The 20,963-nt window shown below is 48.7% G+C and overlaps 1 protein-coding gene across 1 annotated transcript in view; it reads left to right on the top strand.

Annotated features, from left to right (window-relative positions):
• The window catches only part of etfdh (electron transfer flavoprotein dehydrogenase), a 99,332-nt gene that overhangs the window by 44,069 nt on the left and 34,300 nt on the right, over nt 1-20,963 (top strand). Inside the window, exons 8-9 of the mRNA XM_038792306.1 lie at nt 14,362-14,502; nt 17,316-17,459. Of these exons, the coding sequence (XP_038648234.1) occupies nt 14,362-14,502; nt 17,316-17,459 (285 nt within the window). The remainder of the gene's footprint in view (nt 1-14,361; nt 14,503-17,315; nt 17,460-20,963) is intronic.

A 20,963-nucleotide genomic window follows, 5' to 3' on the forward strand; every position in this document is an offset into this window, starting at 1 on the left:
GATCATGGGGGGAGATTTTAACACAGTGCTGGATCCCACACCGGACCGGTCCAGTGCAAGGACGGGTAGGAGACCGGCGGCGGCCAAAGTACTGAGGGGATGCATGGACCAGATGGGAGGGGTGGATCCCTGGAGTATTCCTTTTTCTCTCATGTCCATAGGGTTTATTCCTGGATAGACTTTTTTGTCCTGAGCAGGGGATTGATTCCGAGGGTGCAGGATGCCGAGTATTCGGCCATAGCGATTTCGGACCATGCTCCGCACTGAGTTGATCTGGAGATGGGGAGGCGCGGGACCAGCGCCCGCTCTGGTGCCTGGATGTGGGGATGCTGGCGGATCAGGAGGTGTGTAGGAGGGTTCGGAGAAGCATTGAGGGGTATCTGGATACCAATGATACGGGGGAGGTCCGGGTGGGGATGGTCTGGGAGGCTCTGAAAGCAGTGATCCGGGGGGAGCTGATCTCCATCCGGGCCCACAGGGAAAGGAGGGAGAGGAAGGAGAGGGAGAGACTGGTGGGGGAGCTCCTGGATGTGGACAGGAGATATGCGGAGGCACTGGAGGAAGGGTTGCTGGGGGAACGGCGCAGTTTGCAGGCCAAATTTGACTTGCTGACCACCAGAAAGGCGGAAACACAGTGGAGGAGGGCGCGGGGCGCGGTATATGAGTATGGGGAGAAGGCGAGCAGGATGTTGGCGCATCAGCTCCGTAGGCGGGATGCGGCTAGGGAAATTGGTGGAGTGAAGGATGGGGGTGGAAATGTAGTGCAGAAGGGGACAGAAGTAAACGGGGTCTTTAGGGACTTTTACGAGGAACTGTACCAGTCGGAATCTCCGATGGGGAGAGAGGGGATGGAGAGCTTCATGAACAGGCTATGTTTCCCAAGGGTTCAAGAGGGGCTGGTAGAGGGGCTGGGGGTGCCGATAGAGCTGGAGGAGCTAGTCAGGGGGATCGGGAAAATGCAGTCAGGTAAGGCCCCGTGGCCGGACGGGTCCCCGGTGGAATTTTACAAAACGTATGCGGACCTGGTGGGCCCCTGCTGGTACGAGCCTTCAACAAGGCATGGGAGGTGGGGGGGGGGGCTTTGCCCCCGATGATGTCGCGGGCACTGATCTCTTTGATCCTAAAGCGGGATAAGGACCTCTTGCAGTTTTGATCATACAGGCCTATCTCGCTCCTCAATGTAGACGCTAAGTTGCTGGCGAAGATCCTGGCCACCAGGATAGAGGATTGTGTGCCAGAGGTGATACACGAAGATCAGACAGGATTTGTCAAGGGGCGGCAGCTCAACACGAATGTGCGGAGACTGCTAAATGTTATCATGATGCCGGCAGTGGAGGGGGAGGCGAAGATAGTGGTGGCGCTGGACGCAGAGAAAGCGTTTGATAGAGTTGAGTGGGGGTATCTGTGGGAGGTGCTGGAGCGGTTTGGATTTGGGGAGGGATTCATCAAATGGGTGAAGCTGCTCTACGCGGCTCCGATGGCGAGTGTAGTTACAAATGGAAGGAGATCGGAGTACTTTAGGCGCTATCGTGGGACCAGGCAGGGGTGCCCCCTGTCCCCCTTGCTCTTTGCACTGGCGATTGAACCTCTGGCTATGGTGTTGAGGGAGTCAGGGAGATGGAGGGGTTTGGTGCGGGGTGGGGAGGAACATCGGGTATCGCTGTATGCGGACGACCTGCTGTTGTATGTGGCGGACACAGAGGGGGGAATGCCGGGGGTGATGGAGCTGTTAGCGGAATTTGGGGGCTTCTCGGGCTATAAGCTAAATTTAGGAAAGAGTGAGGTATTTGTAGTGCACCCGGGAGATCAAGAGGAGGGAATTGGGAGGCTCCCTTTTAGGAGGGCAGTGAAGAGTTTCAGGTACCTGGGGATGCAGGTGGCCAGGAATCGGGGGACTCTCCATAAGCTTAACTTCACCAGACTAGTGGAGCAGATGGAGGAGGAATTTAAAAGGTGGGACATGGTGCCGCTGTCGTTGGCGGGTAGAGTGCAGTCCGTCAAAATGACGGTTCTCCCGAGGTTCTTGTTCCTCTTCCAGTGCTTGCCCATCTTTATCCCTAGGGCCTTTCTTAAAAGGGTGACCAGCAGCATCATGGGCTTTGTTTGGGCGCATGGCACCCCGAGGGTGAAGAGGATCTTTTTGGAACGGGGTAGAGATGGGGGGGGCTGGCGTTGCCCAATCTCTCGGGGTACTACTGGGCGGCCAATGTGTCGATGGTGCGCAAGTGGGTGATGGAGGGGGCAGCATGGAAACGGATGGGGAGAGTGTCCTGTGGGGATACGAGCCTGGGGGCCCTGGTAACGGCGCCGTGGCCGCTCCCTCCCACGAGGTGTACCACGAGTCCGGTGGTGGCGGCTACCCTCATGATTTGGGGGCAGTGGAGGCGACATAGGGGAGAAGTGGGGGGCTCGATGGAGGCTCCGTTGAGGGGGAACCATAGGTTCGTCCCGGGGAACATGGATGGGGGATTTCAGGGTTGGTACACAGCGGGCATCAGACAGCTGAGGGACCTGTTTATCGACGGGAGGTTTGCGAGCCTGGGGGAGTTGGAGGAGAAATTTGGGCTCCCCCCGGGAAACATGTTCAGGTATCTGCAGGTAAAGGCATTTGCTAGACGGCAGGTGGAAGTATTCCCTGCGCTTCCCGCGAGGGGGGTGAGGGACAGGGTGCTTTCAGGGGTCTGGGTCGGAGAGGGGAAGATATACGATATCTACAAGGTTATGCAGGAGGTGGAAGAGGCGTCAGTAGAGGAGCTGAAAACGAAGTGGGAGGGGGAACTGGGGGAACAGATCGAAGACGGGACATGGGCTGATGCCCTGGAGAGGGTTAATTCTTCCTCCTCGTGTGCGCGGCTTAGCCTCATTCAATTCAAGGTGCTGCACAGGGTCCACATGACGGGGACGAGGATGAGTAGATTCTTTGGGGGTGAAGATAGGTGTGTCAGGTGCTCGGGGAGTCCAGCGAACCATGCCCCTATGTTCTGGGCATGCCCGGCACTGGAGGAGTTCTGGAAGGGGGTGGCGAGGACGGTGTCAAGGGTGGTGGGATCCAGGGTCAAGCCAGGATGGGGACTCGCGATTTTTGGGGTTGGGGTGGAGCCGGGAGTGCAGGAGGCGAAAGAGGCCGGTGTGCTGGCCTTTGCGTCCCTAGTAGCCCGGCGAAGGATTTTGCTACAATGGAAGGATGCAAGGCCCCCGAGTGTGGAGACCTGGATCAATGACATGGCGGGTTTTATTAGACTAGAGAAGGTCAAATTCGCCCTAAGAGGATCGGTACAAGGATTCTTCAGGCGGTGGCAACCTTTCCTCGACTTTCTGGCTCAACGATAGGGTACTGGGACAGTAGCAGCAGCAACCCGGAGGGGTGGGGGGGGGGGGGGGGGGGGAACTATGTTTGTTTATTTTATTTAAATTTGATTTATTGAATTTTAATTTATGGTTAAGTTCTCTTGTTGGGGGTGGGGGGGATGGGATACATATGTTGATACGGTTTGGGGGGTGTTACGGTTGTTATGGGGTAATTTGTTACATATTATTGTTGTTATATTTTTTTTATATTTTCTGTAAACATTTCCAATAAAAATTATTTTAAAAAAAATATTAAAGGTGCCAAGGTATTTCATAGGAATGATAGCAAAACATAGAATGTGAAAATTTGTTTGGGTAGTGATGCCTTGATAGCACTGGGGTGACTCAAGCAGCTTCCTGCGGTGCTGCCAGCCATTTGGAAATCACACAAGTCTATGCAGCGATGTTTGAAGTGGCACTTTGCCAATTTTCCCCAAGGTTTCATGGGCTAGGCAGCATGTTAAAGAGCAGGACCTCAAAAGTAGCTCCAGTGTCACATGCCGGGAAGTGTAGCAACAGTACAATGAAACAGATTAATACATGGTTTGAGAAATTATGCATGAGGGACAGCTTCAGATTTGTAGGGCTTTGGGACCAGTTCTTCTACAATGAGTAACTGTACAAAATGGATGTTTGTGTCATCACAGAGCTAGGACCAGTGTCCTCGCAAGGGGGGCGTTAGTAAGTTCTGTGGGCATGTTGAAGTGGGGATGGCAACAGGTAAATTAAACTAATGTGGCAGAACAGAAATATCGGGATGAAACATTAGAGAGAAGGTACAACATACAAAGACGACTGGGAGAAAAAAGAAATGTCATAATAAAAAGTAATTCAGAAATAGGGATTAGACAGTGGAGAAATCCAAGGCAGACGAAAATGGCAGTGCACTACGTGCTACATGCACATAAATGCATGGTGAGTGGTAAATAAGGTTGGTGAGCGCAGATGAATAAAACCACATGGGATTATGATATAGTGCCGATAACAAAAGCCTGGCTCATCCATGGGGAGGAAGGGGCCTTTACTGCTCCTGGCTACACTATATTTAGGAAAGATAAGGGTGAAAAAAATGAGGGGTGGCGGAGGGAGATTAATATTGATCAAAGGTGCTGTCACAGCACTAGAAAAGGTAGCTGAGGGTTCAAATAATCTATTTGGTTCGAACGGAGGAACTATTAAGTTGCTGGGTGTGTACTATATGCCACTAAATAGTGAAACGGGAATAAAGAAGCAAACTTTAGAAAAATGCAAGAACCAGAGAGTAGTGATGATGGTATTTCATAGACTGGGAAGATGACACTGTAAAGATCAAAGAGGGGAAGGAATTCCTGAAATGTATAGGAGACAACTTTATTGTTAAGTGTATTTCTAACTCGAAGAGGAAGGATGCAGTGCTGACTCTAGTTCTGGAATGAAGATAGGCAAGTGGAACAGGCTTCAATGGGAGAGCATTTGTGGAAACCGTGAATCGCAATTGAGTTGTGATAGGTTTAGAGCAGTTGTGGAAAATGGCATAGAAAAATCTAATCGGCTGGAAGAGGATTAATTCCAGTGGGTTGAAAGGAAATAAGGTCCAGTTGGATTGGAATCAAAGATAAGCGCGTTCAACAGTAAATGAACAGTGGGAAGCCTTTAAAGTTGACACAGAGTAGACACTTTGCCAAGAAAGTTGAAACTAAGTTAAAACTCCCTGGATGGCTATGCAAATTAAAGCAAAACAGAAAAAGGACGCTTATGATAAATGCTGGATGCCAAGCTGAATTCAGAAATTTGGAGGGTGATAATAAATGATCAATCACACTAATATCAAAGAACGTGAAATATTAAAAATTGGGGAGAATCTATTTATGATATTAGGCAGAAGAACCAGAAAGAAGTTGCAGGATTTTCTCTTACCAGCACAGGGCTGACTTGCATTTGGTGGCCAAAACAAAAAAGCAACAGGTCTCACATCTAGAATTCCTGGTGACGGCTATTTTCAATGATGAAGGAAAGAGGGTGTATCACAACCTGAAATTCACAGTGATGGATGGTGGGCACGCCATAATGAAGACTGCTGAAGCAGTTGTTTTGACTTTCTGAAGGAGTCGTGCTTGATTGGGAGCCTGTGTGAATCAATACAGCTCCATGAAGCAGGGAACACAGTGGGAGGCCCCTTAGAAGTGCAGGAGAACTTTTGAAAACTTTGCAAGTAAAGAAATGTCTGCATTATTTCAACCAGAAAATTAAGATCTTGGATATGCACCAGGGAGGGGAAGGAGGCATGGGTGTGGTCCCTGAACAAGTGGAGCCTGTGCAAAATTCTGCCACCAACTGCCATTCAACCAGACTCGAGTGATCTATCCTCGAAGAAAGGAAGTCTGCTACTAGATATTAGTGCAACCCCCTTACACCTGCAGGCCATTTAGGCAGAGCAGTGGTCTCACCTGCCACAATGAAGGGCCCCCAGACAAAAAGAGCTGCAACCTCAGCTGCCAGCACTGAGGAGGAGGAGCAGAGAATACCATGAGCAATGTATGTACCACAAATGGTTCACCTACCTGGAGATGTTGGAGTGCCCTCCTAAATGACTTGGCCCCTAAAACCAGCCTTTGTCAGGCCCTTCTATTAGTACTGAAGGTCACCATTGCTCTCAAAGTCTTCACCTCCGGTTACTTTTCAGGGTTCTGTACTGATCTCTAGGATACCCCAGATAGGTGTTTACGGTTGTATCCATGCCTTCACAGATATCATGTTCGCAATGATGGCTGACCTCCTCAGCTTTCTGATAGATGCAACCCCACAAACCAAATGGCAGGGGATTGGCCCAGGTAGGGTGCTCTTTCTGAGGTTCGGTGCAGACCCGATGGGCTGAATGGCCACCTCATGCACTGTAGGTATTCTATGATTCTAGGTTTGCATTGGTGGCAAGCCAGCATTTTTGCCCATCTCTAATTTCCCTTGATATGGCTGATGATAGAATGCATATCTGGCACTGGTTAAAGCCTGAGCCTTCCCATGGATGGTAACAAGCCATGCTCCTTCCCAATACAAACATCACATATAGAAGGTCTACAGGCTGCCACCTCCACTGACATCGGTGAGAACCTGACAACTTCTGTGTAGATTCTAAATAATCATTGATTAGTTATGTAAATAGCACTCGCATCTTGTGTGCGAACCAGTTACTTTAGTTTAGCATTGTGTAAGATTTTCTTATTTATACAAATATAATAGAATATAATGCGTTAGATCGCACAAGGCAATCTGAGTGTCATAAATCTCGCAAGAGGCCCTTCACCAGATTTAATGGCCTCATTGCGTCATCGAGTCCGGTGTGATGAGGCCGCATGATCGCGCCCATGGTCCTTGAGGAGAAGAAAAAAGCCAACAGGAGAATGGAAGCTAAATGTCCCTCCTGCATTTTGGACCCACCCATGAAGACCTAAACCTTTCACGCACCTCTCAGCATAGCATCACTCAATTCTATCACGATTATAGGATATCAAACAACCTGTGTAACCATCATAAAGATACAGATAAGAGAAAAGAACTGGTAATTAGCACATGGCACAGCTACCATGAATAAAGGTCACTGAGATCCTTGGGATAAGGCATTCCGTATAGTGCTCAAATGTTAACACCTCCCCAATAAACAGACTATATGGCAAGATGAAATCACAAAAAAGCAATAGAACAGGGAGAAAGTTCAAATTTCAACGAGCTGCAGATTGTCACTCCAAGTCCTTGCCTTCTAGGGACTTTACGAAGGCCAAGGCACTAGCCAGATTACTAAAAGACTTAACGGAGTTGTCGGATATCACTCTGGGCCACAGGGTATAATTCACCCCAGCTGCTTGAGCTGTTTTCTAACTTCACTGAAGCCTCTGCGCTTCAGCTGTGTCGCTGCCAAGAAGTCCTGAAAAAGGAGATCCTTGCCACCTCATGGAGCCAAGTCCAACCATTCCTCACTGCCTCCAGAACCGTCTGCCGATCTTTTAAGTTTTTAAAGCAAATGATTGCGGGCTTGATTGAGGTTGATTGTCCCTCGGCCTCAAAAGTCAGGATACGGTGCACCCTTTCTAACTTGAAACGCTCCGCCTTCAAATCCAGCTTAAGAAAACGTGGTAGCCAGCTCTCAGACTTGCCCTCCATTCTTGCTGGCAGATTGACGACATGGACATTCTTCCTCCAGCCTCTGTTCTCTAAATCTTCCAGGATTTCTGACGCACCACGTAGCTGGTTTTCCAAGGATTTAATGCGAGCTTCAGCCAAGGAAGCAACATTTTCGACATTCAGGATTCTTTCCTCCATTTCATCAAGCCTTTTATTAGTATTCTGCAGCTCGGTCTCGTGAGCATTTAGATTCTGTGTCAACAAGCCAGGTTTGTCAGCAAGTACTCATATTGTTCATCCTGTACGCAGTCATCATTTGCAGCGTCTTAAAAAGAGGCAGGTCAAGAGCATGCCCAAGGATCAGGTCATATTGAGAAGGTGGCTTCACTCCCATTACATCTAACTGCTCCCTCTTATCGCCAGATTTCCTCATCTGATGAAGGAGCAGCGCTCCAAAAACTTGTGATTTCAGATAAACCTATTGTACTTTAACCTGGTGTTGTGAGACCTCTTACTGTGCCCACCCCAGTCCAGCGACAGCATCTCCACATCTTAGAATTTCTCAGCATTTTCTCTCCAATACTCATCGAAAAATCTTCCAGGGACACACTACATTGACTCCTGGATTAGTCCAGCATGTACCATGCAAAAAGGATATAAGAAAGATTACAGAAAAAGTAACACCAGAGCCTACAGGAACTCTTCTATTCCCACGGCCACATAGTCCCCAAGGAACCCGTTACAACCCGTAAGTAACTTACAGGGTGGGAACAATTAAGTTCCCCGTGAACCTTGCAGAATCCGAACTCCCCCACTCAGGGGGCGGGGACCGAACTAATCAATGTATAGCTGTTGTATATATGAAGTTGGCCAGTTAAATACCGGCAAGGCAGATCCTGTTGGGATCTGCCGTGTGATGTATATAATAGTTATTGTAACTAAACTAAGTTTCTTTACTACTCGATGGGGGCTCCTCTGTAGCCATATCAAAACCTTTTTTGAAAAGAAGAGATTATAGAGCGGAATCTTACCAAAATTTGGCAAAGTGTCAGTTCCAGTATGAAAACCGATGCAAATCTCACTGCCAACGGGAAATCTCATGGAATCTTGAGCCTCGTTGAAAAAATGTTCTTTTATTACGTGACTCATGCTGTACTCATGATGGCCTCCCACGGATTTGCTCACCCCGGAGCAACTTAATCTCTGCAATTGGTGGGGAGCTCCATTTAAACGCCACCTCAGCACTTGTTCCAGATCCATTAGAGTTGTGGCTGACCGGAAGCCAGCACCACGATTCACAGAGACGTGACCAAACTCTTGGATGGCGTGCAGCAGAGGCAGGATGTCCTTTATCCACGGTCACCGCAGACAGCATTCCAGCAAAGTGACACTAAAGCATTGGATCAGCAACAGGTGAGAGCATGTTCTTCCATTCTGATTGTTTTGACTGTTATGCCAAATTCAGCACTCTTGCCAGGAAGGAAAGGATATCTGAACACACCTGTCCCATTTCCTTTCTGAATAAGAATTGTTCAGAAAAAGAGTCCCATTTCACACTGTTTGTCTCTCCACAGAAGAGGAAAATCAACCTACCCTTTTCCACCAATATCATCTTTAAATCTCCACCACATATTTCATCTGCCAGGCCAGTTGGGAGGGGCTGAGTCCATGGATGGCCCCCACGGTTTGACAATGTCGCCCTGTGACAACTCCTTCAGGCGGTAAGAGATCCTCATGGCAAGAGATGACTTCCCCGCCAGATCAAAGAGGCCAGGGTGGAGGTCACAGAGGAGATCAGCAACCATTGGGTCATCCAACGGACTTGCCTACAGTGCTGTAAGAGGCTGAATGACCTCTTGTGTTCAACAAACATGAGTGTACAACCGTAATATATGTGGACCTTGTGGGAGAGTGTGGGCCATGTGCAGAATGTGAAATGAAGCAGACATGGCACACTGCATAGCACCAGGGGATTCTGAAGGCGGTCGGAAGTCCAAAACCTGTAAACTTGCAGGCATCATTGCAAAGTAATGGCCGCTAACAACATACATGTTGGGTGCACAACCAACACCACAATCTTTCCACAAGAGATTCATGATAATGTCACTTTTCGTTGCAGGGGAAGAGGGAACATAATGCCCGTGAGAGCTCAGGGACCGGAGGAGTCATATATTACGGTTGTACACTCATGCTTGTTGAACACAAGAGGTCATTCAGACTCTTACAGCACTGTAGGTAAGTCCGTTGGATGACCCAATCGTTGCTGATCTCCTCTGTGACCTCCACCCTGGCCTCTTTGATCTGACGGGGAAGTCATCTCTTGTCATGAGGATCTCTTACCGCCTGAAGGAGTTGTCACAGGGCGACATTGCCAAAACTGGTAATTTTGACTCCTGTGGAGAAGGAGCTTCTGGAGATGGCTAGCCATCAGTGGTACAAAACCCTTGGCTGCAGTTCTACTAAAAAAACATCCCAGGCAGGTGGGACTCCAAGGGCCCATAGTTCTCTTCTGATGTGGGGAAGGAACATTGATGGATTTGACTTTGATGGCTTGCAGCATTTGGGGAGGATTGTGTGCCTCATATTTCAAATACACCTCTTGACGGTGGATTAGCAGCTGCTGTCATCATTGGGAGGGCACCTCTCAGAATGCTCCTGCTGGCAACAGCCTCTATCCTCTGAGCCTTTGCTATTGATATGAATGCCTGAGTGCTGCAACAACAGCTGAGACTCCTGCCAATGTGCCAGAGAAGCCCACCACCCTGGGGACTACTTGGACTCGGGTGACCAGAGGAAACCTGCCAAAGTCATACCAGGAAAGAGGGAGAAGGGTCAGCAGCCTGTCTCCAGTACAGCTGGCAGACAGGAGGGAGCACCACACCACACCATAGCACCTGCAAGAGAATTAAGAAAACACATTTGTCACACATGGTTCACAAGAATGATTGTATAGTCGTTTTATTTGGCGATATTTTGGATTCTGTATTAAACTACGGTGTTATGTCCACCTGCTGTTCTGGCTTCATTTTTGTTTCATGCGTATGGTGTTCTGGTTTGAAGCTGGATTGACTGACTGCTATCAGGGGTGTTTGTGCTCATGTGACACTTTGAACAGGCTCATATTGTCACGTGCACAGCCAGCCCTGGAGTTGATACATGGGCAATATCAAAAAAAGGTGAGTAAAGCCAGGATGTTATCGTTGAAACAAATTCCACATTCCAAGTTCAATCATCACATTGTAAGAAGCTCCAGTATCTCTCTCCCATCCAACGCCTGTTCCATACTGGGTTGGCAAGCTAGCTAGCATAGCTCCTCCTCAACATCCTTAGATTCATCCTGAGACTTGTAGTCAGGATGCAGCTCGTCCTTTAGATCATCCTCTGCAAGTATCTACCTTCTCTGGAGCACCAGGTAGTGTAAAGCATAGCAGACCACAACAATTAGTGAGACACAAGCTGGGGAATATTGCACACATCTGCCTGCACGGTGCAAGCATCAAAATTTAATTTTAAACAGACCAGTGGTCTGCCAAATGATGGCCCTGCTGGTTGCATGGCTCTCATTGTATTATATCTCAGCCTTGGTTTGCGGATTTCTCACTGGGGCCATAAGTCATCTCTTCAGCAGGAATCCCTTGTCTCCAAGAATCCAACCATCCAGTAGCCGTAGTGGACAGAATATCTGTGACACCTGAAATACCTAAGGATATACTCCCAGGCTCGCAGGCTTACATCTGTATGATCTTTTGGCTATGGTCGCACACAAGTTGCACATTGATGGAATGAAACTTTTTCTGTTCACTGGGAATCCATTTACACAAGCAAAGTCTCTGTTCTTTTGGCCTGACTCTATTTATCTATGCTGAATGAAACTAAATTACTTACTTGCCTTTCTCACTACCTTTATGAAGTGGTGTGCTGAAGTTGATACTTGGAATGATCCCAAAATGCCACTGTTCTCTTGAGTGTCCCTGGACAGCTGGCCTCCTCTGCCTCCTCGCCACCAAACTAAAGGAGCCTTCTCCAAAGTGCACAATCGCCATGGAAGACAACAAGCATGGGTTCCCATGCTGGATTCCTAGACCTCGAGAACATCCGTGTGTCTAGGACCCCTTCCTTCTGAATCTCAATTTATTTGTTATCATAGAATTTTTTTCTATCATAGAATTTACAGTGCAGAAGGAGGCCATTCGGCCCATTGAGTCTGCACCGGCTCTTGGAAAGAGCACCCTACCTAAGGTCAACACCTCCACCCTATCCCCATAACCCAGTAACCCCACCCAACACTAAGGGCAGTTTTGGACACTGAGGGCAATTTATCATGGCCAATCCACCTGACCTGCACATCTTTGGACTGTGGGAGGAAACCGGAGCACCAGGTGGAAACCAACGCACACACTGGGAGGATGTGCAGACTCCGCACAGACAGTGACCCAAGCCGGAATCAAACCTGGGACCCTGGAGCTGTTAAGCAATTGTGCTATCCACAATGCTACCGTGCTGCCCTTATGACTGTCTGGAAATTGACTAGATAAAATGTCAGAAGATCCAAACACTATGATATTCACTAGCAGACTCTACTGCAACATACGTCGCCTTCTTAAACCTGACTTGATTCACTCTCAACGGGCTGGATTCCGCGCGCGCCCCCCGGATGGCGAAATCGCGTTTAGCGATGGGGCGGAGAATCCGTTTTGCCGCCGAAATCTGAAGCGGCGCCTGTTTTCCGATTCTTACCTTGTACTTCTCCTCTAAACCTTGCCCCTCGCACCTTAAACCTATGCCCCCTAGAAATTGACCCCTCTACCCTGGGGAAAAAGTCTTTGACTATCCACTCTGTCTATGCCCCTCATAATTTTGTAGGTCTCTATCAGGTCGCCCCTCAACCTCCTTCGTTCCACTGAAAACAAACCAAGTTTATTCAACCTCTCCTCATAGCTAATGCCCTCCATACCAAGCAATATCCTGGTAAATCTCTTCTGCACCCTCTCTAAAGCCTCCACATCCTTCTGGTAGTGTGGCGACCAGAATTGAACACTATACTCCAAGTGTGGCCTAACTAAGGTTCTATACAGCTTCAACATGCCTTGCCAATTCTTATACTCAGTGCCCCGGCCAATGAAGGCAAGCATGCTGTATGCTTTCTTGACGACCATCTCCACCTGTGTTGCCCCTTCTCAGTGACCTGTGGACTTGTACACCAAGATCTCTCTGACTGTCATTATTCTTGTGGGTTCTACCATCCACTGTATATTCCCTACCTGTATTAGACCTTCAAAATGCATTACCTCACATTTGTCCGGCATTAAACTCCATCTGCCATTTCATCGCCCAAGTCTCCAAACGATCTAAATCCTGCTGTACTCTGACAGTCCTCATCACTATCCGCAATTCCACCAGCCTTTGTGTCGTCTGCTAACTTACTAATCAGACCAGTTACAATTTTCCTCCATATCATTTACATATACTATGAACAGCAAAGGTCCCAGCACTGATCCCTGCGAAACACCACTAGTCACAGACCTCCAATCAGAAATTCTCCGCCCCCTGAAAATCGGCGTACTCAAGGGGTACGCCGCGCCGGGTAACCACCTGTCAGGCCATTGCCTGAGGCCCGCCCCGTGATGCTCCATCGCCGACCAGCCGAATTTCCAACGGCGTGGGTCTCTTATGATCCCAGTCATTCAGGAACCTCGCAAGGTGGCTGCGGACTCAGTCCGGGGCCGACAGTCGGGGGAGGGCCGATCGATGGACAGGGGGGGCTTCATTCGGGGCTGGGGGCACTGTGGGCGGGCGGTCTGGGGGGCACAAGCGGCCAATGCAGGGGCACTACTTTGGCAGTCCATGGAGCATAGCGCGGCCGCTGCAGGCCGCCACCGTGCGCATGCGCGGCCTCTGAACCGGAAATTCTGGGGGCCATGTCGGCAGCTAGAGTTGCGAGCTCTACGCTGCCTCCCTGCTAGCCCCCAGCAAAATGGGGAATCAGTGGCCGTTAAATTTCAGTTTTCATGGCGTTAAAGACCACCGTTTTCACGATGCCGTTAGTCCCCAAAACGGAGAATCCAGCCCAATGATTTTGCATGCACTAACTAGGAATTCAGTGGGCAGTGTAAAATTGCTGTCAATTAGGTGTTCAACAAGGCCAGTTGCTAAAAGGAAATGACTGCAAATTCTGGAATCTGAAACAAAAACAGAAAATAGTGGGCAATCTCAGCAGGTCTGACAGCATCTGTGGAGAGAAAGGAGCTAACGTTTCGCGTCTGGATGACTCTTTGTCAAAGCTGACTAACAAAGAGTCATCCAGACTTGAAACATTAGCACTGTTCTCTCCACAGCTTCCAGACCTGCTGAGATTGTCCACTATTTTCTGTTACGGTCAGTTGCTAATTAATTGGGGGGTTTTTTAATGGACGGGCTTCAAATTCCGGTGCCCACGCAAACCTGGGGACTAGGTGCTGACATAGAGTTAGCAACCCAGGTAATCACACTGTTTTATCTTATCAGGGACAGTGTGCCTGATTTGTGGCTATAAAGTCTAGTCCAAAATTTCAATATTGATCTCTTGGTTCCTATATTTATGTAAAATTCCGTTCACTTTCCACCCAATGCAGGGATGCGAAATCATTGTAGCACCTTGACTGGTTGATTTAACCAGGATTGAATCTAGGTTTTTCCTTGGTGCATATGATCCAATGCTACAAGAAATTGAATTATTTTAAGATTTAAAGTACTCAGTTTGATGAAAGTTGTAATTAAATTGTGGTGTATTAATTGCAAATTTTAGTTGCATATATATTCATTTCAACTTGTATTTTTACGGTTATTTTCCTTTCCGTCTGTCTATTGTATAAAGTCTTAAAACCCAGTAGCGGTGTTTATTATGGTCTTGTGTATTTCTGACTTCCATTTCATTGGCAGCTTTGGATTATTGATGAAAATCGATGGCGACCTGGCAGAGTGGAACACAGTGTGGGATGGCCCCTGGATAGACATACATATGGTGGGTCATTCCTGTATCACTTAAATGAAGGGGAACCATTGGTAGCTTTGGGCTTTGTGGTAAGTATATTCATTACTGCTGCACTTCTATAATTGTAGTTGTCAGTTGTTTGGTGGTTTATTTACTAGGTAAGCTGAAGGAAAGTTAAATTGAAACTAGTTTTAATTTCTTCTAATCATTAATGGTTTTCCTTTTTTGGGGCAAGTTTGGTTATGGGATAGTTCTTTTTAAGTAAACGTAAACATAATGAAATATAGTTCAGCCATTTTATAGAGTTACAGAGATGTTTTAAAGCTTACCATCCTATTTAGCTCTGAGCTTCCAACCCTACAATTGTTCATCACTAAAACTGCCCATTTCCACTTCTGTAACATCACCAGTCTCCACCCCTAACTCACTTATCTGCTGCTGAAGCCTTCAATCAACCAGACCATTGTAACTCATAAACTTGAGTACTTCAATGCTCTCTTGGCTGGCCTTCCACTCATACCCCATAAATTTGAGCACAATGATGAATTCAGCAATTCCTGATCTTAACCACTGTCCCCACTTTTTCAGAAAGGAGCTATTTGAGATGATTCTACTCCTCTCATTTATACCTGTACATCCATCTTTTGTTTTTTTACTTGTCCCATTATCATCTCCTTTAACTTTATGCCATCATAGGGTGGCACAGTGGTTAACACTGCGGCCTCACGGCGCTGAAGACCCGGGTTCAATCTGTGTGGAGTTTGTACATTATCTCTGTATCTGGTAGGTCTCACCCCCACAACCTAAACATGTGCAGGGTCGGTGGATTGACCACACTAAATTGCCCCTTTTTTTGAAAAAAGCTTTATGCCATCATCATTTTGTCAATTAATCTCTCCTGCCTTCCATCCTGTCATGACAACCCCCTCTGTGCTTCCCCACCTTCATCTCTAACATTTGCTGATTACAAGAAAAAGGTCATCAACCTAAAACAATAACTCTGTTTCTCTCTTTTTAGATGCTGGCTGGCCTGAGCATTTCCAGCATTTTAAAAAACATTTGTATTCGGCTCACTGGTTTATTGTTCCTTTTACTATGTTTTTTTATTTTAATTGTATTAACATATTTTCAATTCTTGAGGACTAGGTTGCAGAACACCTCCATTTAGTCCACTGCAGTACCCAAAGCTTCCAGCTGACATTTTAATTTTCCACCCACTCTGACCTGGACCTACACCCAGTTGTAATGAAGCTCAACACAAGCTTGAGAAATAGCACCTTTTTCAATTAGACACTTTATAACAATCTGGATTTAACATTGAGTTCAATAATTTTAGATCTTAATCACTGTCCCACTTTTTCTGATGGCAGTGTTGATTCTTCTGCATCTCCAATTTACTCTTCCCCTTAGACCTATCTTGTGTCAGTAAAAGATAGTAACTTGAACGTAATTGATTTTGCTATCATTTCTGTTCACACCTGTTATAACCTGCCTGCTTACCATTGGCTGGGGACTAACGACAATCCCACAATCCTATGGGAGTATGAGTTTCCCCAATGAGGGGGGCGGAGGAATCATTAGCAGACTCCCTGCATAAATAGAGCTGGCCAGTTTGGAACCAGCAGAGAGAGAGAGAGGAGTGAGCAGCAAGGGAAGTTGCTGCTGTTGTGTATATATATGTTATTGTAAATAAATGTTATTTCTTTGTATCCTGAAAACTCGTGCTGAATTCTTCGTGGCCCTCACAAAAACACCCTTGTCCATCTGAGCCTAGTGCATTGACCAGTCTATGAGTGACTAACATTTATATTAATCCATTTAACGTGGTGTACCTGGATTAAGGGGCAAGGTCCTCTGTTTACAAGTAATTTCCAATCTCTCTCATTACCATGTAACTCAAATTCCCATCTATTTGTTCTGAAACTAATCCAATGGTATTACTTTATAAACTTTTCTCCGACCATGTGTTTCTTGGAAGTTAACCTTGTCAACCTCCTCCACATCCCAATCCACTGCCTTAGATTTTGCTAATAGTTACCACCTGTGCCACATTTCCCTTCAGAATGTATATTCATCTGCAAACAATGCGCTTACCAACTATCACCATTTCCACTGTTCTCCAATGGCCTCAACACAGAAAAATCCATCTCTGACCAATATCTCATATCCCTCAACTCTTTGAATTCTTGACTTTCTATCCTTTGCGATCCTTTCCCTCCATCTAAATTCTCTTGCCCACATACCCAATATCTCGGACACACCTGAGGTATAGGTGAGTAACCTTTGAAATGATCCTGTTCACACACAAGTGTGATTTGTATTTACCCCATGGGCATAAATGACAAATTCAGAACTCCGAGAAGCATAATTTCACACAAGGAAAAGCTGAGTTTATCATTTGTTTGTGAAGATAACCATTGTATGATCATGTCTGCATCATTTAGGGCAGCACGGTGGCCTAGTGGTTAGCACAACCGCCTCACGGCGCTGAGGTCCCAGGTTCGATCCCGGCTCTGGGTCACTGTCCGTGTGGAGTTTGCACATTCTCCCCGTGTCTGCGTGGGTTTCGCCCCCACAACCCAAAAATGTGCAGAGTAGGTGGATTGGACACGCTAAATTGCCCCTTAATTGGAAAAAATAATTGGGTAATCTAAATTTTTTTTTTAAATGAAAAAAAAAATGTCTGCATCATTTATTTGTACCAAATAGGAAAGCCCAGTGCTTATTCTGAAAGGCATACAGAATAAACCGATCGCCTCAGATAGCAAAGTTTATTTCACTATCATCCGTATTACACAGTAAATTAAAATGTGACTTTTTTTTAATGTGTATTTTCACCTTAAGTTTTCATTTCTCATGATATGGATGTTTACCTTCGTCATTCATTTGATTTGCTCTATAGGTGGGTTTGGATTATCAAAATCCATATCTGAACCCATTTAAAGAATTCCAGAGGTGGAAGCACCATCCTTCAGTGGTACCGACCTTAGAAGGGGCAAAAAGGATTGCCTATGGAGCCCGTGCCTTAAATGAGGGTGGTTTCCAGGTAGTATAAGATGTTCTGCACCAGACTAATACCTACACTGTGTGTAACATTAACGTAAATAATATAAAAAGAAAGATTGACCTTCGTTATTGCCAGCAGTCAGTGACTCGTGTAATTGTTGACAATGTGTAATCCTTGTCCATTAAAATAATTTAACTCGGACTTCCGGTTGCGGCTATGCAGAGCTAAGCTGCACGTTCGGCAGCTCCCGCTATTTAGGGACTTTTGGGCCGTTTCGAGGGCCCCAAACGGCGCTGTTTCTACGCATCCCGGTGGGGGAAGGTGCCTGGAAGAACTTGCCCCACACTATATGGTGCTCACCCGGAGTGGGAAGAAGAAAAAGGCTGCAGTAACTCCCCCAAAAAAACGGGGGAAGAAAAACAAAATGGCGGCCGGCACTCACGCTATTTAGGGACTTTTGGGCCGTTTTGAGGGCCCCAAATGGCGCTGTTTCTACGCATCCCGGTGGGGGAAGATGCCTGGAAGAACTTGCCCCACATTATATGGTGAAAAAGGCTGCAGTAACTCCCCCAAAAAAACGGGAGAAGAAAAACAAAATGGCGGCCGGCGCAACACCCGAGGACTGGTGGAAGTGGGCGCAGGAGCAACAGGCCTCCTACGTTGTTTTGCTGAGCTGAAGGCTGAGCTGCAGGACTCCATGAATGCAACTACGACCAAGCTGCTTGGGACCCAGGCGGCTCAGGAGGAGTCTATTCAGGAGTTGCAGCGGCAGGCCGTTGAAAGAGAGGAGGAGGCCGTGGTCCTCGTTGGGAAAGTGGAGTTGCACGAGGCACTTCATAAAAAGTGGCAGGACCGCTTGGAGGAGCTGGACGTTCGCACGAGGCGAAAGAATCTGAGGATCCTGGGCCTGGCGGAGGGGCTGGAGGGGTCGGATCTCCCGGCGTATGTGACCACGATGTTGAGCTCGTTGATGGGAGCAGGGTCCTTCCATTTGCCCCTGGAGCTCGAGGGAGCGCACAGAGTGATGGCCAGGAGGCCCAAGGCAGGTGAGCCTCCGAGGGCGGTGCTGGTGCGGTTCCACCGATTCAGTGACCGGGAGTGTGTGCTGCGCTGGGCCAAGAAAGAGAGGAGCAGTAAATGGGAGAATTCAGTAGTGAGGATCTACCAGGACTGGAGTGCGGAGGTGGCTAAGCGGCGGGCCGGGTTCAACCGGACGAAGGCGGTGCTTCATGCTAAGCAGGTCAGGTTTGGAATGCTGCAGCCTGCGCGCCTGTGGGTGACATACAAGGACCGGTACCATTACTTCGAGTCCCCGGAGGAGGCGTGGGCCTTTATACAGGCGGAGAAGCTGGACTCGAACTAGGGCCTGGGGACATACTTTGGCCGGCGTTGTTTCCGCTGTGGCTGTTTTGTTCCAACTGCTTCAACTTTTTCAACTTCGGCATGTGTGTTATGTATGCTGGTTTTCTGTTTGCTCTGGTTACGGGTGGGTTTGTTTGTTGGGCATGGTTGTGGGTTAGGTGGGGAGTGTTGGGGGTTTGTGTTCTATATGTTCTCTTCTATACGGGGCTGGGGATTGAGGGGAAACTGGATTTTGGGGAACTGCGTCAGAAGGGTGGGGTGTGGCAGTGTGAAAGCACGGGCTTTCCTCTGGTTTCCCGCGCTGCGGGGCAGGGGGGTGGAGCTTGCGGTGGGGACGGGGCCTCTACGGGTCTTTTTTCCCGCGCTGCAGCAATGCCAAGGAGGTGTGGCAAGAGGGGGAGGACCCCATGCCGGGAGGGGATAGGTTTTGGCGGGAGCTGCCGGGGTCAGCAGAAGTCAGCTGACTCACGGAAGTACCATGGAGGGTGCGTCGTGGCTAGGAGGGGTCCTAGCCTGGGGTGGGGGGGGGATACCGGGTTGCTGCTGGAACGACTAGGAAGGACCGATGGGGGCCGGGGGGGAAGAGAAGAGGTGCTATCGCCATGGGGAACGGGTCGAGCGGGGTGTGCTGGCCTGGGGCAAACATCTGCCAAGCTATGGCTAGTCGGCGGGGGAGGGGGGCGGGTTGCCCTCTGATCCGGCTGATTACCTGGAACGTGAGGGGGCTGAACGGGCCGGTTAAGAGAACCAGGGTGTTCTCCCATCTAAGGGGGTTGAAGGCGGACGTGGCTATACTCCAGGAGACCCACCTGAAGATGGCGGACCAGGTCCGTCTGAGGAAGGGGTGGGTGGGCCAGGTTTATCATTCAGGATTGGACGCGAAGAACCGGGGGGTGGCGATTCTAGTGGGGAAGAGGGTGGCGTTTGAGGCGGCTGAGGTGGTGTCGGACAAGGAGGACAGATATATCATGGTGAGGGGTAGGCTGCAGGGAGAGAAGGTGGTGCTGGTGAACGTATATGCCCCGAATTGGGATGATGCTGGCTTCATGAGGCGATTGTTGGGCCGCATCCCGGACCTGGAGGCAGGGGGCCTGATCATGGGGGGATATTTTAACACAGTGCTGGATCCCACACTGGACCGGTCCAGTTCAAGGACGGGTAGGAGACCGGCGGCGTCCAAAGTGCTGAGGGGATACATGGACCAGATGGGAGGGGTGGATCCCTGGAGGTTTGGGAGACCGAGAGTGCGGGAGTATTCCTTTTTCTCTCACGTCCATAGGGTTTATTCCCGGATAGACTTTTTTGTCCTGAGCAGGGGATTGATCCCGAGGGTGCAGGATGCCGAGTATTCGGCCATAGCGATTTCGGACCATGCCCCGCACTGGGTTCATCTGGAGATGGGAGAGGCGAGGAGGTGTGTAAGAGGGTTTGGAGAAGCATTGAGGGGTATCTGGATACCAATGATACGGGGGAGGTTCAGGTGGGGATGGTCTGGGAGGCTCTGAAAGCAGTGATCCGGGGGGAACTGATCTCCATCCGGGCCCACAGGGAAAGGAGGGAGAGGAAGGAGAGGGAGAGACTGGTGGGAGAGCTTCTGGAGGTGGACAGGAGATATGCGGAGGCACCGGAGGAAGGGTTGCTGGGAGAACGGCGCAGGTTGCAGGCCAATTTTGACTTGCTGACGACCAGAAAGGCGGAGACACAGTGGAGGAGGGCGCAGGGCGCGGCATATGAGTATGGAGAGAAGGCGAGCAGGATGTTGGCGCATCAGCTCCGTAGGCGAGATGCGGCTAGGGAAATTGGTGGAGTGAAGGATGGGGGTGGAAATGTAGTGCAGAAGGGGACAGAAGTAAACGGGGTCTTTAGGGACTTTTACGAGGGATTGTACAGGTCGGAACCTCCGAGGGGGAGAGAGGGGATGGAGAGCTTCATGAACAGGCTATGTTTCCCAAGGGTTCAAGAGAGGCTGGTAGAGGGGCTGGGGGCGCCAATAGAGTTGGAGGAGCTAGTCAGGGGGATCGGGAAAATGCAGTCAGGTAAGGCCCCGGGGCCGGACCGATTCCCGGCAGAATTTTACAAAAAATATGCGGACCTGGTGGGTCCCCTGCTGGTGCGAACTTTCAATGAGGCCTGGGAGGGGTGGGCTTTGCCCCCGACAATGTCGCGGGCACTGATCTCTTT

Source organism: Scyliorhinus canicula, chromosome 3 (genome assembly GCF_902713615.1).
Source record: "Scyliorhinus canicula chromosome 3, sScyCan1.1, whole genome shotgun sequence".
In the NCBI taxonomy this organism is placed as follows: Eukaryota; Metazoa; Chordata; class Chondrichthyes; order Carcharhiniformes; family Scyliorhinidae; genus Scyliorhinus; species Scyliorhinus canicula.